The following is an 18,468-nucleotide window of genomic DNA, read 5'->3' as shown; positions in this document are numbered from 1 at the left end:
CCTTATAAATGCTTTCCTTGTCTTCTTTCTATTATTAATTATTTTCATGACGTATCAAAGATTTAATACTGATTTACACTAAACTTACAAGATATTTACGTAATATCATAAACATAGCAAAGTAAGATGTCATTATTAAAGAGCTGGGTTTAAAATCCAGCCTTTCCTATTGAACATAGTATCTGGTACCAAATCGTTTACGATAAATATTTGTCTGTTTAACACCAAAGCAAGAAGACACCGTGACCCCCGGAGATAGCGATCAGTTCATGTTGTACCAGGTCAATAATAAAAAACAAAACAACGGAAGACTCCTCGTAACAACTTAATTAAGTAATTAATGGCTTGAAGTAAGCAGTCATTGGACATATAATGATTGAGAAATGGATTTTAGCGGTGTTCTGTCTGGCTCTAAATGTCCATCTCTCAGGTATATTTCTTTTGTAAAGCAGCAAAGTCTAGGGTGTTTTTTAATTGTACATTTTACAATTAAATACTAAATCATTATTTAAAGCACATCGCTGAAATAAAAGATATTTCCTTATTTTTCTGTACGGTGTGTATATTTTCTTTAATTCATGTACGAAAATTGTGTAATCTACAAAACTCAAACCGTTAAACTTAAAAAATATTACCCTAGATTATCCGTAAAAATACAGAATTTTCTGGCAAATAAGGAGTGAATTTGCTAAAGAGTAGAGAAAATTCGTTTGGAAAGTATTTTGCTACATGTAGTCTGTAGCTGAATATCGTTTTGGTTACGATTATGTTTTAGGATAAGGAAACAAACGAGAAAGAAATACATGTATCTTTTTAGATTCAAATTCCTTTTTTAAAACATCTCGAACGCTAAAATATAGAAAGTTTATCATAATTTATTCAGATAAATAAATCATTTTAAAACGTGTAAAATATAAAATTTTAAAAATCTTTTCAGAGAGTACTACATTGTATTTGTAACGACATTCATAATATTTGTTTTCTACAAATTGAATATCAAGATTTTTTTTGTATTTGAATTATATGCTATACGATTGTGGAATCCAGGGGATGGGAATGGGGGATACCCTATGTTGAAAAAGATTAACTCAAAATTTTAATTTTTTTTATATATATTTCTCGAATCTGGCATTAAAAGAACATCGGTGCGCATATGTTGTGAGTAAATTATCTATTGTAGGCTTTAATTCTTTGTTTGCCTTCTAACACACCTTCCGAGTGTTTCCACTGAAGTATTTCAACTCTCCCAATAAACAAGTTGATTTAATAATATACGATTCCATTGTTAGGTTGATATAGCCAGATACGGAACAGCCACGCCTGATATTCATACGTGATAGAATTAATGAAAACTAACCCACCGTCAAGATTTTAACACGTCGTGAACAATGTTTGTAACCGTTATACTGTATTTAAGTTTAAATAGCACCGAATAATTTCAAAGTTTATTATCAGTGCAGTTCATCTTTAGGGAGGGAGTTTATGCATTAATTAGAAGATCTACATGCTTGTACAGATGGAATTTAGAAATAAGGTGTGTGATTTATAGATAAAGGTTTTAACTTCTTTTATCCAGATATATGTTTCTGTGTTTTCAATGTCATTGGTAGAACAGACAAATATAAGAGAGGTGCATTGTAATTGTAAACTTTTCAATCGACAACTTCCCTTACTTATGCAACAAAATACCTGAAAAACAAAATGTGTTTGTGAAACACCGATGCCCCCGTATGCAATCTGATTAAAATCAGATCCTTTGATCCGCTCACATAGATCGCTACACAAGGATCTGAAGGAACCCCATTCAGGGTCATCTCCTGGTGACCTTTGAATTATCCAATCAAATGTTCACTTTTGGAAATTGGAAAGTATCTCGGAATTCAGTTACAGAGGGGAAAAGCCCGGTGATGCACGAATGGAAAAACCGTGACCTAGTTCCTGTAGCCTGTCAAGAGAAGAACCAAAGTCTTTTCTGTACAGTAATATAATAAGTACTTGCTTTTGTCTTGTTTTTTAGCTCTTTGTTTTGTACGAAACGATAAGATCTTCTCCGCAGCTACTTTCACTTCTATATTCGTTTTCGCGAATGTCGCTTAAGTACGATCTCTCTGATTGGTCAAAATTTTCATGAATATTTTTTTTAGAAAGGTCACCAGGAGATGACCCTGGATGGGGTTTCTTCAGATCCTTGTGAAGCGATTTATGTGAGCGGATCAAAGGATCTGATTTTAATCAGATTGCCCCCGTATGGCAACATAGCGAAGGTTAAGCTTTTTCAAATGCATATCAAATATGTTGGTATCTAAAGTAAGACCTTTTCAGAACTACAAATGAGAAATATAAAACCCTAGCATCACCTGTTGGTTATGACTATGGTTAACATTTCTAAAGGTAGGAAAAACTCCGGGGTCAAGGTCAAAGGGTCAAGGTTGTTAGTTTCTAAAGAAAGGCCTTGTCTCAAAGATTATATATGGGAAATATGAAAGGGCTGGCCTTTACCGTTCAAAAGTTATGACCAAAGTTAAAGTTTGTAAAAAGAAAGTCGAACTCCAAGGTCAAGGTCAAAGGGTAAAGTTTGTAAACAGTAGATCAAACTCAAAGGTCAAAGTTGTTGAAATCCAACGAAACGTCTTCTCACAAGGATTACATATTTGAAGTATGAAAGCCATAGCCATTACCGTTCAAAAGTTATGGCCAAGGTTTAAGTTTTTTCGTAAGTACGGAAATCTCCAAGGTCAAGGTCAAAAGTCAAAATTCTTGGTTTCAAATGAAAGGTCTTGCCAAAAAGATTTGATATTTGAAATATGAAATTCCTAGTATCTACCGTTTAAAAATTAGGGCCAAAGTAAAAGTTTGCAATTTTTGTGCAAAAGTGGGTCAAACTTCAAGGTCAAAGGTCAAGGTTCTTGGTAACAAATAAAAGGTCTTCTCACAAGGATTGAAAGCCCTAGTCCTAACCTTTCAAAAATTATGGTCAAGGTTGTATTTTTAAAGTAGGTCGAACTCCAAGGTCAAAGGGTCAAAGTTCTTGGTATCCAATGAAGTGTCTTCTCACAAGGATTACTTATGTGAAGTATGAAAGCCCTAACACTTTCTGTTTAAAAGTTATACCAAAGGTCTTCTCACAAGGATTACATATGTGAAGTATGAAAGCCCTAGCACTTTCTGTTTAAAAGTTATACCAAAGGTTAAAGTTTTTTCATAGGAACTGAAATCTCCAAGGTCAAGGTCAAAAGGTCAAGGTTGTTGGTATGCAATGAAAGGTCTTTCTACTAACAATAAATATCTTAAGTATAAATGACCTGGTGTCTACTGTTCAAAAGATATGGCCAAAGTAATAGTTCAAAATTTTTGTGTAAAAATGGGTTAAATTCAAAGGTCAAAAGGTCAAATTTGGTGGGACACAATGAAAGGTCTTGTCACAAGGAATGCACATGTGAAAAATGAAAGTCATAGCTTCACTAAATCAAAAGTTATGGGCAAGGTTAAAGTTTTTGCGGACAAACAGACAGACGGACAGACAGAGAGACAGCTAGACAGACGGACGGACACGCTAAAAACTATATACCCCCGAAACTTCGTTTACGGGGGCATAAAAAGGCAAAATAAGCAAAAACTACTAGCAGAATTTGCAAAGTTGATACATTGTAAACTATTGTGAAAACTTTTAAGCTTTGATATAATGTAGTGAAAACTGAGAAACTTTGACCAAGTCTAGTAAAGACTGTAAAACTTTGATTTACAGGTACATTAGTGAAAACTTTGGATTTTTGAAACTTTGTTTAGTTTTACTATAGTAAAATTCTTTGATTTACAATAGTGAAAACTTCGGAACTTTGATAAACTATAGTGAAAACTTTAGAACTTCGATAAACTATAGTGAAAACTTTGATTTACTCAAGTAAAAACTCTGCAACCGTTTGTGCTTCTATGTTGGGCATAGCAAAGTTCTTAGTCCACTTAGTAAAATAGTCAGCGACTACCAACAGATACCGGCTACCTCTCTCTGTCTTTTTGTAATTCTCCTAGAATATCGGTAGCCACTCTCGCCATAGGAATCCCAGATTCCATTACCTTCATGGGAGCTTTGTTTGAAGCATTCGGACTTTTTTCCTTAAACATTTTTCACACCCTGCAACCTATGCTCTTACATCCTTTCGGCAACCAGGCCAAATATACTTACTTCGCACTTTTTCCAATGTCTTCTTGCGGCCTAGGTGTCCAGCCACATTAAAGTCATGGCAGAAAGAGTACCTTTCGCCTCTCGCTCCATGGTATTATAGCTTGAAAGACAGGACTTCCTTTTCCAGTTATCCACTTCCTGGCGTTCTGTACAGTTACCCATCTTTAATCAGTAACAAATTCCATTGTCCAACAATATCCCGAACATATATAATTTTTTTCCTGCTAGTTCTATGAAGTTTAGTTTTATCCAATCTTTTAACCATTTGACAATCAATGCAACATCTGTATCGTTTTCTTGAATACTTTTAAGGGACAAATCATCTGACATTTGGGCTTCATCCTCATTGTTCTTAATTGCATGTAGAGACTTGATTCCTCTTCTTGATCCCAACCAGTAAAGAAACCACATTGCTTGCAGGGTATCCTACTAAGAGCATCAGCATTTTGATGTTGCGCTCCTGGACGGTGTTCAGTCAACATATCATAGTAAAATACGTGTTCAGTATTTCCAGCCATCTGGCTAGTTGGCCCTTCCGGTTCTTGCTCAATAACCACTATATAGGAAATGTCTGAAAACTTTTACCAAATGAACAGCTGCAAGGAGCTCCTTCCTAGTGACGCAGTAGCTTCTTTCACTCTTAGACAAGATACGGCAAGGTAAGCAATGACTTTCTCATGACCTTCTTGTTCCTGAGAAAGTATAGTCCCAATAGTAGAATCTTTTTTTACTAGTACAATCGGGGAGGCTTATGGACTTGTCGAAGGTTCTATAATATTGCACTCTAACATCTCATTTATATTAAACTTTCAGTTTCTTTTGACAGTTTTTCTGTTTGCTGAAATGTTCCAATCTCTGTGTTCTTGTACACCACCTTTGGTTCGGACTCCACGTTCACTGGCAAAACATTATTCTTCATTATATTTCTTGGTTGAAAACAATTTTAGCAGTCAAGGGCCTATTTGCATCTTCTTTTCTTTAGATTCTACAATGCCCTGTGTTTGTCGATGTTCCTCATCAAAGATACATATTTCCCCTGATATAATAAGTTCACTCCGGGGTGGTATGCTGACCGTTTCTTTTTCTTAGCTGTCCATTGAAACTCTTATCACTGTTTTTCATTTTTGGGATCGCTACCCTCTAAAGTCTTTAAAGCCTCTAAAGTCTTCTGGCTACAAGATGTGTGTCTCTTGTTTTTCTCTAGATAATTTCGCTTAAATTGTCCATTTTATGACAACCATAGGATTCTATCATACTTTTATCTGGAAAGAGGTGACTCTTTGTAAGACTTTCTGTCCATTTGACCTCTGCCATGTCTGAGCTATCGAATTTCCTTGTTTATGGAAATTGTCAATTTTCTTTTTCACTGATGAGATCCAGTTTTTCATTTCCATTATGAAAGTCCCGTCATTAATGGGTACCTCTTCCTTTAAATGATATTGATAACCTTTTTAACCCCTCTTTTCCTCTGCTCTACGATAGCCTCTAGTTCTACTGCATGTTTAATGGCATCATTTAGATCTTTTGGACGCGCTTACTTAATCCTTATTCGCATGTTTAAGTAAGGTAAGCCATCTAGAAATTGTTCCATGGCCAAGGTTTCCCTTACCTCATATGGTGCTTTTGGATACGCCAAATTTGCCAATCTTTGAAAGCCTGTCCAAATTGAGGTATTGACTCTGTGGCCCTTTTACGCCTCTCCTTTAGCTGAACTATGTATAATTCAGTTTGGTTGGTAGATGCAAAGCGCTGTTCGAGGGCCTGCACAAGGTAATGATACTGGTAATCAGTGTTGTCACATGGCAAGTTTCCAAGAACTCCTTGAACCTGAACCCGAAGGGAAGCTGCGAGAAATAAGGATTTCTCCTGTTCCGCTCCATAAAATTTGCTGACTTTGTTAAAATGAGTCTTATAATCCAACCACGATCCATTGCCATCGTAGGTTGCGGCTTTGACTTCCCTTCTGTTTATTTTCTTAGCTGCATTTTCTGGGATACTTGGTCTTCGGTGACGCCTGTCTGTGATATTACCAATATCTTCTCTTTTCCGTAGGTCCTCTCTGTTGGTTTCATAATTTCTGGCCTCCATTTCCTCATGAAACCTTATCCCTGGCTGACAACTAGTACTCGGTCCATTTGCCTCAACATCCGAAAAATGGTCAGCCAAAGGACTCTTGGGAACAACAGACGATAGACCACTAGCAATTCCAGTGCCATATCTTCCACGAGTCTCATATCCACGAGGCCTTGGTGTTGAGTGTATGACACTCTCATGCTGCCGAATACTTGACTCTAGTCAAATGCAGAGATAAATAAGTATAATATAAAGAAAAATCGCATATATACTTACTAGTATTTAGAAATGATAAATGCAAATAGCGTCTTCATTTACTCTTACACCTTAACAATGCCAACAATGATGTACACTCTGTGGCATTCATAGACTAAATAATAATGAGTTTCTTTTGTTGCAGAGTCTTGGTGCCGACCGTTCGAGAGAGCGGACATATTTTTCATCATGGAAGACTCGTACAGCACTGACTATCAGTATAATGACTTTAGCACACAAAAGGCTGTTCTCAACAGAATCGTAGACAAACTTTACATTAACAAAGACAACGGGATAAGAATAGGCCTCGTCACTTATAATGTAGACGCTAAGTGTAAATTTGATTTAGACGACTACACGACAACTTCCACCATCAAAAGTGCAATCAACAGTGTCAGTGCCTCAAAGAATTCTTGGACCCACGAAAACGACACAGATTTAATTCACAAGGGCATTGTCGAGGCCCAACGTCACTTCACTTCCGGTAGGGGTGACCGATCTGACGCCCCCAATATCTACCTTTTCACGACAGATTCTATTTTTAGTGACGAGTTAACTAATAATAACCTTTATGATACAGCGTTGAATTTGCGAAATGCTGGTGAAAATTACATCTGGGCAATCGGCGTGCGCAGCGCCACTAGTCAGGTGGGCAATATCGTGGGGTCCGACGGGGGATCTCACACAGGAAGTACATGGGCAACTTTAAACTCAGAAACCGAAGCAGAAGCTTTTTACCAAAAGTTCTCCGGGTGTCCCACTGTGGATCCAGCTCTGTCAAAATACTGTAAGTAACAAGATGCCCAAGAAAAGCTGCTAATAGCGAAGTTTAACATAATTTCTCAGATGTAAGTCAAAATCAAAGGTCAAGGTCGAGAGATAAAAAATGTCATGGTTAAAGGGTCAAAATCGCTCGTTTTGTTTATAACATATGTCCTTGAGGGGATCTAGATTTCTAAGATCTCGGTTTTTTTTTTTGGCAAAATTTTATACTATACTTTTACAGGAAAAATGGGTTGTTACATGCAAAACATCTCCATTGTTTATTGTATATTTGCAGATTGTTTCCGACCTAATTTTTTATACTTTGAAGATCCGGCCCAGGCATCAGCTACCACTGAAGTTTGTGAAACCGAAACAAGTATGTTAAGATAAAGATTTTACAACCATTGGACTTTTCTTATCTAGTTTGTCCGTCGTCAGTCTGTCTCATTCTTAATATTTAACATTTTCAACTTTTCCACTAGAGATACGAGATATGTTTAAAATAAGCAGATTCGATGAAGCGTGATCCTATGCTTTCGCTATGTTGTATCAAATACGAACGTCCTATTATATGTCATTCAAAACATAATCACCTATGTTAATTTTTTATAAAAAAGGTCAAATATGAAGGTCAAGGATCAAAGATTATAGCATGCTTACTGGCAATGTTCATGTCAAATATGAAATTCCTTATTTATTCTAATCAAAATTTTGCAATTTAAATTAATGTTACAATTTTTGAATAAATAAAATCCAAAGTCATTATTTATATAAAGTAGGTGTGATGTTATTTGATGTGCAAAATGAAAGCCGCTGTCTCTTCATATTAATTGTTATTACCAAGGTTATAGTTTTATTGACAGATGGAATTCTACCCTTGCGCTGTAGGGAAAGTGGAATTCAAAGGCGAATGGGAATGAAAGATAAATAATTGTGATGAGCCATGGACCTCTTGTTCTTTTAAGGGCATAAATGTTGTAGAAATCATAGGTAATTCTATATAATATCCTGGTGTGATGTATTTGATGGATGATCCGCTGTTCCATATTAATTGCTGTGTTTCTCTCCCCTCGCCACATATCATTATAAAATGATTATATATATATCATTTTAAAGTTTAAAAAATGTATTGTAATGCTGAAGAATGTTCCAGTCTTAAAGATCTAAGTCAGCTTGAAACATATATCTCTCTTCTCATACTTTTCAAAGCAATTCTCAATGCCACATATCATTATAAAATGATTATATATAACATCATAGGGTTAAAAAATGTATTGTTAGGTTGAAGAACGCTAAGGATTATTAGATTTTTTATGTTTACATTTCCTGGGTATACAAAAATAAGAAATAATCTGATGATTTATTTCAGCATCTGATTTGAATGGCACCATCAAGTCCATCAACTACACGGTACCAGAGGAAGAGAGAATCTCCATTGTAGAGCATGACAGGATCGGATGGTGAGTATCAACTTAATCACGTGATATGTCGGTAAAAATAAAAACTGAATAAAAATGAGTAGGATGAAATAAATGACCACCCGACGGTGAATTTGTTAGAACAAACGGATATATAATTAATTATTCTGAAAAAAAGACAATTGATCAAAAACGATGGAAAACATTTATTATTTAATTTTCAGGCGCGTTTCGACACAGAACATTATATCTTATCAACCATGTGACCTTCTTAAAGACCGATTTTGTCCTCAGAATATCTACGCTACCATCCAATCGGATGATATTTATGAATACATGCAATTTGATTGGTCAGCTAGGTACGACAATGAAACCAATGAAAATGTCACAAAATTAACCAACAGAGGATATACTTTAAAAGTATATGCAAATAACAGTGAGTATTTTAATGGGTTTCTCGGATATTTAGAGTTATTCTAGTGAAAATAAGATTTAAAAAATACACAAGCAGAAAAGCGACACTAACTCGGAATACTTCCGGTCAGATACCCAGCTACAGTTTGAGGAGTCGTTGTACCTGACTGCCGCTGCAGATCATTGGCCAATAGGAACCAGTTTCTCATCGTATGAATTGACAGGTGTCGACTACAAAGAAAATATCACACTGACCTGGCAACAACCAAACGCTTATATTGACCTCAACGAATCCTATAGTATGTATATTATCAATTCTGGAGCTTCTGGTTTGCTATTGGTAACTAAAGTTCACTGTAATAAAATAAATTGTCTAATCAGTTACGGGGTCTATATGTCTTCAAGTTGATATTCTTTGACAGAAAAATATAAATTAACCGATAGAGAAAAAATAAATCTAAATTTTACCCAATGCTGCTGTGATCGTTTCAGGTTTTGTACAAGTGGCCCGACAGTTGGAGCCATCCGAGTCCGCGCAGGGAATGGCGGGATACAAGGCCATCCTGAGGGCCGTGGACACCTGTCGCTGGACCGCCTCTACCACCTTCTCTGTAGAAACCTTTAATGGGGTAAATTATCATGTATCAAGTTTTATTGTCCCTGAAACACAAGAGGTTATCAACACTAATTATACTGTAGCCTAAAACTCTTTCTTTAACGTTTTACTCGGGTATCCTTTTTTGAAGCTCAAACTCTTTATTGATACAATCTGCATTCTTGGATTTTGCATTGATTTAGTTTCTGAACAGGACCTTTGTGTTTATTCAGTGTATGTTCCGGTGTCTAAAGATGTCTTACTAGGTATAAATCCCCAAAAGAAAAGAATTTATACGTGAACAATGACAGAACTTCTATATCAATATTATTAAGAAAATCAAGTGTATAATTATTTGGACTTCCAATTAAAAAAACAAAAGTTTTTATAGTATTTCACTAATCAGCATGTTGATTTTGACTTCCTTTTTTAAGCCCCCAATTATTACAAATTTCCCCAAAGAGATGTCCCTCTTGGAGAACACAGGGGGTAACGTGTTCGTGTACCCGGTGGCTGTTTACGACCCGACGGTACCCCCGGACCCAGTTTGTTGTACCCTGGAGAGCGTGCGTCCCCAGACCCAGAACTTTGAGATTAGACTCGTCAACAATACAAACTTTCTCCTGTACACCACGGAGAAGCCGGTGTTTGACTACAACTCGTGGAACTCCTACATGTTGACCGTGTGCTGCGAGGACGGGTACGGGACGGTGAAAGGTATACTGAAGATAGACGTGGAGCAGATCAAGGAAAAGTTTATATATACACCACCAAGTATGTACTCAACTGGAATATAATGAATAGGACTGGATATATTGCAAACACTATTACATTTAGGAAAAATAACCACTTTGACTTAATTAATGTCTTTCTAGAATATACTTTCAGATTTTAATTTAGCAGGCTCTTCTTATACTTTTACCATAAAGTTATTTTTGCAATAAGAAATTGACCTTCAGAGATTCGCATTTACAATAATTCAGTGAACTTTGATATATTTTAGCCTGGTTCTACACCTCCATCATTGCCAGTCTGATACCGATAGGAGTCATGTACCTCACAGCCTGTATTCTTCTCATCGATACCATGTTCTTTGTAAACATCAAACACGTCGATAAAGATGACGAAGATGAGGAAGTCTCACATGTTCGCCTGGACATGGTTTAGCGAATAAAATATGAACCTATCATTGAACACTTCTATAGATGCATATTATTACTCAGGAACCATTCGCCAGCTTCACTGATCATATTGATGGGTTCATTTACATGATCCACCCGCACTGAGGTGAACAGATACTTCTGTAGATTGCGCAGTAAAAGAAATAACGATGTGTTAAAAAATGACACTGATATTAAATGTAACATGATTCATGAGAAGTATGTATAGTAAACCAAAATTGCTCAAATAATTATTTTTTTTTACTATACATGTATATTTTTATTGTTCATACCATTGTTAAAGGCAATACATATCCTGAAAGTACTGATATTCTTGTCATTTTGCACTAGTTTTGCCCCATTTTCATTTTTTTTTTTAGCTCCTGAGCTTTTCTGATCACCCGATGTCCATCGTCCGTCCATCCGTCCGTCTATAAACTTTTCACATTTTCAACTTCTTCTCAAGAACCAATGGAGCCAATTTTAACCAAACTTAGTACAAAGCATCCTTGAGTGAAGGGAAATTTAAATTGTTAAAATAAAGGGGCAAGTCCACTTACAAGCGGAGATAATCAAGAAAAGACAAAAATAGGGTGGGGTTCTTCTCAAGAACCACAGGGCCATAAAAGCTGAAACATGTGAAAGCATCCTTATTTAGTGAAGATTCTAAATTGTTCAAATCATGACCCTCGGGGATAGGGCGGGGACAAAATATGGAGTCCCAAGTTTTACATAGAAATATGTAGGAAAATTCTTTAAAAATCTTCTCAAGAACCACCGGGCCAGGAAAGCTGAAACTTGTGGAAGCATCCGTGGTTAGTGTAGATTCTAAATTGTTAAAATCATAACCCCCCTGGGCCAGAAAAGCTGACACTTGGAAGCATCCTGGGGGTAGTTAATATCTTTTATTATTAAAATCATGCCTTGGGAGGGGGGGCATAAAAGGCATAAAAAGAGGGGAAATCTGGTAAAGCAAAGTTACTCAGGTGAGCTGAGCGATGTGGCGCATGGGCCTCTTGTTTTAAAAAAGTCTATAATGGCTGTAAGTCATTCCATTCCCTTATAAAAAAAATCACGTGTAGGTATATTCGAAGGTCACTTGGTTTGATTCCACCATTTGCAGCCACTATGGAATACATGAAAGATATCGTAAGGCCATTCCAAGTTTTTTCTCTGTTTAGCGTCCACCCAACTTTCAAAAACCTACCTACCTATTCGCAAAAAACACACAAACCAAAACATAAAACACAGGCTTAAAAGTCATAAAAAAGACGCCCTTCAAATAATTTGATCTAACTAAACTGCATTAATAGAAGAAATATCTATTCTTAAGCAAAAACAAGGGATTAAATGCATAGAATACACCCAGTATAACTTACTGTACATAATTATTTGGAGAAATTGTTAAAAAATTTCGATATATTAATCAATTTCAAATTGTTGCTTCTTCTTAAAAAAACCAAGGCGCACGCGGACGCTCAAAACCCCCTGTACCTGAAGATATTTTCCAATTATAGAAGCACGTAGAAACACAATTCTTCAATTTCGCGTCAAAGGTTCTTCATATGCGTTAACAACAACGTTTGCATAGGTTGAGTTGACCCAAAAATACCCCGGTAAGAGCTAAAGAATTCTAAAATTATGTCCTTATGACCTTCGCACCTTCGTCCAACGATGCATTAACGTACACAGATAGGTCACTCTAGGTTTTACACAGAGAAATATCTGATCCAAACATAACTGGTTGATTGTATGTTGTTTTACGTCCCACACAAGTATTTTTCACTCGTATAGAGACGCACCTCCCTATTTATACCAGCGAACGGCTTCAAATGTCGACCTTTAATAGGCACCAAGGGCCATTGAGCAGTGAAAGATCTTGATTGTGCCAGCGTCTTTGCAGCAGTTACCCCATATAATACTGTTGGTTATGTGCAGATAACCCACACTTTTAACAAAAGAAATCACGGCTAACTATGGCACAACTTGCGATGGAACAGTTGCTACCTATTTTTTTTTATCGACTTAGGTCAGTTGCAGTCGGGGTCTTCTAATCACAAAGTGAGTGATCCGAAAATGATTTGACATGACATGTACTCTGTACAGAATATCAGAATTAGATTATGATGGCTTTCTCTTGTCTTGGCACTGGATATAAAACATTTCCCTTCAGATTTATCAACTGATCTGGTTTAATGGCTTTAGACCTCATATGTAAAACATGTGATACAGAATCAATTGGACTTTCATAGCAAAAAAAAACTCAAAAAGGAAAAGCCGTATACCCTAATGGATCCTATCAAAAGACGGATGTATTCGTGAGTATAAAAAATACTGATAGCTTAATAAAACCGACACTTGTGCATGTATTCTTATCTGATGTGACTTTTGCATTTGGTAGGCTTTATATTTACGACAATGTCCAATCTTTTTTTTTTATTTCGAAAACGAAGATGTAGTTAAACTCAATTTTTTTTTATCACAAAATACTAGTAGTACTGAGATCGTCAGCTATACATGTTTATAATATTTTTAAAAATACAGGACGCACAGCATGTTAATTGTAAAAAATACCAGTTTTGATACTCATCACCGGTATTAGTACAAACAAAATTTTATAAAAATATATTATCAGTGATGATTATATTATCCTAATTAAAGGCCTTCTGAAGCTCTGTGGCGAGAAACCTTCTCTGATAATCAGAAAGAGAGAGATTCAGACTAAGGACACGGTTCTTTGACCTCAGTGACGACAGAAGTTGATGACGTTCTATGGAAGTCAGTCTGCTGTGGTAAAGAGATTCTCCCGGAACTTCCTCATCTCTGACGTATAACACAAATACGTCACCTGCAAAGTTTAAAATTTGAATAATTTTATATATATGTAGACAAGTATGCATAGATTCTAACCGACAAAATTTATTAAAATCTGAATAATTTATTATCATTTTATGGACAGATTTTCTCAATCTTCCATCCTGTACAATTGGTTTTAACAGAATTACATATCAAATATGATAACTGTTTTTATCAGTTTATTTTGGTTTATAAATTCATACTTACATCCCATTCCGAGGATTGCCTCGGTGCTCTGCCTCCGGAAATCGCCGATCTCCTGATCCGGGTTCTCGAGGATAATATGGCGGCTATTGGCGTCCACAAAAACAAAAACTATCTTTGAAGGAGGAATCGTCGAGATTTCGTCTTCTCGTCTCACTTTGGTATGTCTAAACTAAATATAAAAGTTCTGAAACATTTACCTATATCAAAAATATAAATATGAACTTCTTATTGCATCCTAATAACGCATAGGATTTTCTGGTATTTAGTCAGACTTACTTTTACTGAAATCTTGGCTTTCGATGTAACAGAGTCAATAATTTCTCTATGGAGGTCACTTCCGGACTCGCCGAAGCTAACAATGCCCACTGTATTATCTAGTACCCGAGAGACCGGAAACCTTCTCGGAGTGTGCTGAAATATTTATTTTCAAAATTTAGTACATCTGTAAAAGATTTTGTTACTGTAAAGAATGAAAACATCCTGTATGCTTTTAATTAGCAATCGTGTGCCTAAAAGGTACTTATGAATTTAAGATTGTTGTGCTTAATTAACCGAACCGGAGAACAAATATTTACCAATCCAGCCTTGCTTTGTCTTAATGAAGGCTCTGGCGGGACGGCATTGCTTTGTGGAACTGACGTTGTTGTCTCTTTTACTTGATATGTCCTTTTTCTGTACGCATATACGCCTACTATGAACAACGCCCCGATAATAAAAACAAATCCTGCACCTAAAATGATATTTCAAAAAAATAAAATTGTTTTGTTTTAAATGCAAAACTTTACAATGTACAAAATAAGACATCCAGTTTATCGAATTAGAAACTTAACTCACATGCGACAATATCCTGTATGTTGAGGTCAGTCAAGGCGACCTTTCTGTCCAGGTCTGCTGTTTTTCTTTTTAAATACTCCGTATTCTTCGTAACCTCTGATAAATTAGTCGACAGGTGATCTACATCTTCCGACAGCTTCGAATTATCCCTTTTTAAACTTTCTATCAGTTCTCTTTGATGATCAATTTTCTTTTGATTGTCGGTGTTAATTTTTTGTAGAGTATTTAAACTCTCTGTCAATCTATCGTTTGCTTGCGAACTCTGATCTAAATAAAAACAGATGATAATCCCTTTATGTTCTTGAATACACATCAGATCAGAAACATCTATTTTTAAAATATAACACTAACTAAACTTAATTTAATGCAATAAGTATGTGTGATTAAAGACCCAGTCCGTTTTTCGAAGATAAATACATTTAAGTAATTACCTAATTTCTCCATAAATTTTTTCTCCAATTCCTGTGTCTTGGAATGAAGGGAAGATAAATTAAGTTTTAATTTATCACACATTTCTCTGGTTCTATGGTCCTTGTCTTTGTAACTCTTTGCCGTCCCTTCCAGCTGCTCAATATTGTTTCGAATTTCTTTTATCTTTTGCCTTTCTTCGTTCAATGTCCTTTCTAAGGCGAACAATTTTTGTTCGAATTGCTGTATATTGCTCTCCCTTCCAAAATTACAATCTTTTATCGTGCTTTCCAAGTCTCTTTGCAACTTGCTCAGCTTGTATTCCATTTCTACGAGTCTAAGGTTTTTATGTTCACGACTGAGTTTTGTGTGTGAAGATGGCGTACACTTCTCCTCAGCAGAATAAATATCCCTTCCGTGTTTTGTGTAACAGTCACTAGACTTTTTGCCATTTGCCGATCTGTAAATAAATGCATTTTACATGTAAACTAGAAATGTATACGTGTGGCTTGGAAGTATTATTTTAATTCAGAGTACCAGCAATTTGACAATGTTTCAGCCAATTTGGGAAAAAAATAACAAAAAATTCGATACGATACAATGAACGAAGAGAAAAAAAAAATAAAATTACTAGGAGATTTTAGTATCATTTTAGTACATTGTATATCTACTACATTGTATATATGCTCCATTGTCGACACACTAGTTTGTTTGGTTTTTTTTTTTTACCTATTTAAATTTTCCGGTCTTTCATCCTAATTTGTAAGATTCATTATTGTAATTCTGAATTGACAACGCATTAACAAGATCACACGACGAGTGTGATCAATATTCAGGGGATGCTCACTCTTCCATGGCACCTGATCCCACTTCTGATATTTTCAGAGATCCGTGTTTGCTCTGCTAAAAATCTGTATTATCTTATTTACTTTTTGAGCATGATTACTGTTATTTGTTTGTATAATAAAACTTCTTATAGAACATACATGTACTCTCTTTGTATAAGCTTAACTATTAATAGGAAAATTACTAAGCTTGTGTCTTTATATTACAGATCATTGAAAGCTTTCAATGCATTAAAAAAACACCGAAGACATAACTTTATAAGACAAATGGAAACCTACATGTATTTAAGTCAAAAAAGTTGAAAATAAAGATGTTGTAGCTTGTTCGTTTATGTGTTCACTTCTTAAAAAAAGACCTGTCAAGTTGAATTTTGGTTCTTATCACCAAAGGAAACAATTCCAGTGATGAAATATTTAAAAATTAGCTGTCGATGCATCGTACAAATCGATAAACTGTGGACATAATCAGATAATCATGATTCATCTATTCATAATTAAGGTTTCGTCAAAGGTCAACATGTCCAAAAAATTATTTTTACAATAGCCCCAGTATGTAAGGTATAAAGTTAAAACTTTTACAGTTTATAATTTTTTTATTGATTAACAGATAGAAAGTATCACTTGATAAAAAAAAATTACTTGGAATAATATTAATTGAGAAAAATTCTTCTTAAAAATGCATATATTTTCAAAAAAATACACTTAATTAATTCCGTGCTTTTAGTGAAAACACTCATTGCAGAAACAAAATATGTTTATCAATGAAGGGCAAGTTGGACTTGGATAGCCTCTGGAAAGTTGTTTTCCCTGTTCTGTTAAGACTTGAAAGTGAAAGTACACTGCAAATGGCGGATTCTATAGGGGTCTTGTCTTTATACATGTCATGCTTTCAATAACAGCCTTCCAGAGACCATTCACGTTCAACTTGCCCTTCAATGATAAACATATATTATTTCTACAATGTTGGTTTTCACAAAAAGGACAGAATTAAGCAGGTGCATTTTTTAAAATATGCACATTTTCTGATAAAATTTTTCATAAAAAAATATCTTTTTAAAATATTTGTTATCAAGTAATACTTTCTATCTATTAATCAGTGATATATTTACAAAATGTAAACGTTTTGACTTCATACCACACATAGTTTTGGAGCAATTGTAAAAATAATTTTTTAGACATATTGATCTTTGACGAAACCTTAACTGCTTAAATGTACACGACATGAAACCTATAGACAAAAACAGGATTTTTATAAACTTTCCTCCTAGCTTAATTATTATGAGATCTTCACGCCATTACCTGAATATTAAGAACAGAATGAAAACTGCTGCGACACAAGTTTTAATAAAATCCAACGTTCCCGTTCTCGCCATTCCCATAACAAAGTGTTCAAACCCCCACAATCTCTAAGAACAGCATGCACATGAAAAGATAGAAAGTGTGATTTTCAGATTAAATCCATCTAAAAACAATAACGACGGATGTCAATGCAACCTAATTCAATTTCATTACAACTTGTCAATTTCTCAGTGAGTTAAAACGAAAGTCGCAAAGAATTTTTACTTTCGGTTTAAAAGTTGAATCCCAAACCCGACTCTCAGTATCGGATTAGGTCAGGCCCCAAGCTGGACCATAAACTGAGAATAGACTTGTGTATCAATGAATCCAAATCTTTCGTTGGGTACCGAACATATCCCACCTTTCGACCCAGGTTCATTACCGTTTAACCATTATAAAGACTAATATGGATTTAATAATTCTACAAGTGGCAATCCAAATTATACTCATATTCATACGTAATCGAATTTATACTCACAGTTCCCTTTCTAAGAAAGAAATTCTTCAAAATCATGCGTCAGTTTTGAATATTTTTAATATCCCGAAGAACAAAAATGAATTTGAACTACCATATTTATATATATATATATATATATATATATATATATATATATATATATATATATATATATATATATATATATATATATATATATATATATATATATATTTGATTCCAAAACTTCATAAGAATCATTACAAACAAAGATACATTGAGGGTTCAAGTAGATGCACATAGTTATGATAAGCAAGAGTGCCTCTACCAAAATTGTGAATTTTATGACCCTAGGGTCAGGGGTTCTGGTGTTAGGGCGGGGCTCTATTGGTTATATAGTGAAAATGCATTTATTCTTTGAAAATCTTCTTCTCTACTTCTGGGTATTAAATAAACTAACTAAGTACATAGTTATGTTGATCAAGAGTGCCTTTTTCAGAATTGTGAATTTTTTGTCCCCAGGGTCAGGGGTTAAATGTTAGGGTGGGGCCCTATTGATTATATAGTGAAAATGCATTAATTCTTTGAAAATCTTCTTCTCTGCTCCTGGGTATTCAATAAACTATCCAAGCACATAGTTATGACGAGCAAGAGTGCCTCTTCCAAAATTGTGAATTTTAT

The 18,468-nt window shown here is 35.1% G+C and overlaps 2 protein-coding genes across 2 annotated transcripts; one reads left to right on the top strand and one right to left on the bottom strand.

Moving 5' to 3' along the window:
- Window positions 1–276: 276 nt before the first annotated feature.
- Window positions 277–11,162, top strand: LOC134256717 (uncharacterized). The gene is made up of 11 exons (XM_062739395.1): window positions 277–430; window positions 6,657–7,298; window positions 7,572–7,652; window positions 8,056–8,120; window positions 8,242–8,266; window positions 8,646–8,736; window positions 8,919–9,130; window positions 9,240–9,407; window positions 9,601–9,737; window positions 10,138–10,477; window positions 10,707–11,162. Exons 1-11 carry the CDS (start codon window positions 373–375, stop codon window positions 10,868–10,870), a joined length of 1,983 nt encoding a protein of 660 aa, XP_062595379.1. The 5' UTR covers window positions 277–372; the 3' UTR covers window positions 10,871–11,162.
- A 1,963-nt stretch (window positions 11,163–13,125) lies between these two features.
- On the bottom strand, window positions 13,126–17,589 carry LOC134256712 (uncharacterized). Its single transcript, XM_062739390.1, has 7 exons — window positions 17,313–17,589; window positions 15,192–15,628; window positions 14,761–15,027; window positions 14,502–14,656; window positions 14,203–14,337; window positions 13,927–14,095; window positions 13,126–13,711 (listed from the first exon to the last, which is right to left on the bottom strand). The coding sequence occupies exons 1-7, from the start codon at window positions 17,390–17,392 to the stop codon at window positions 13,515–13,517; spliced, it is 1,440 nt and encodes a 479-aa protein (XP_062595374.1). The 5' UTR covers window positions 17,393–17,589; the 3' UTR covers window positions 13,126–13,514.
- Window positions 17,590–18,468: the final 879 nt, after the last annotated feature.

This window comes from Saccostrea cucullata, unplaced genomic scaffold, assembly GCF_032062105.1.
Source record: "Saccostrea cucullata isolate Sc308-1 unplaced genomic scaffold, CSIRO_AGI_Scuc_v1 ctg8792, whole genome shotgun sequence".
Lineage (NCBI taxonomy): Eukaryota > Metazoa > Mollusca > Bivalvia > Ostreida > Ostreidae > Saccostrea > Saccostrea cuccullata.
The sequence above is the reverse complement of the archived record's forward strand: the minus strand, read 5'-3'. Positions and strand labels throughout refer to the sequence as shown.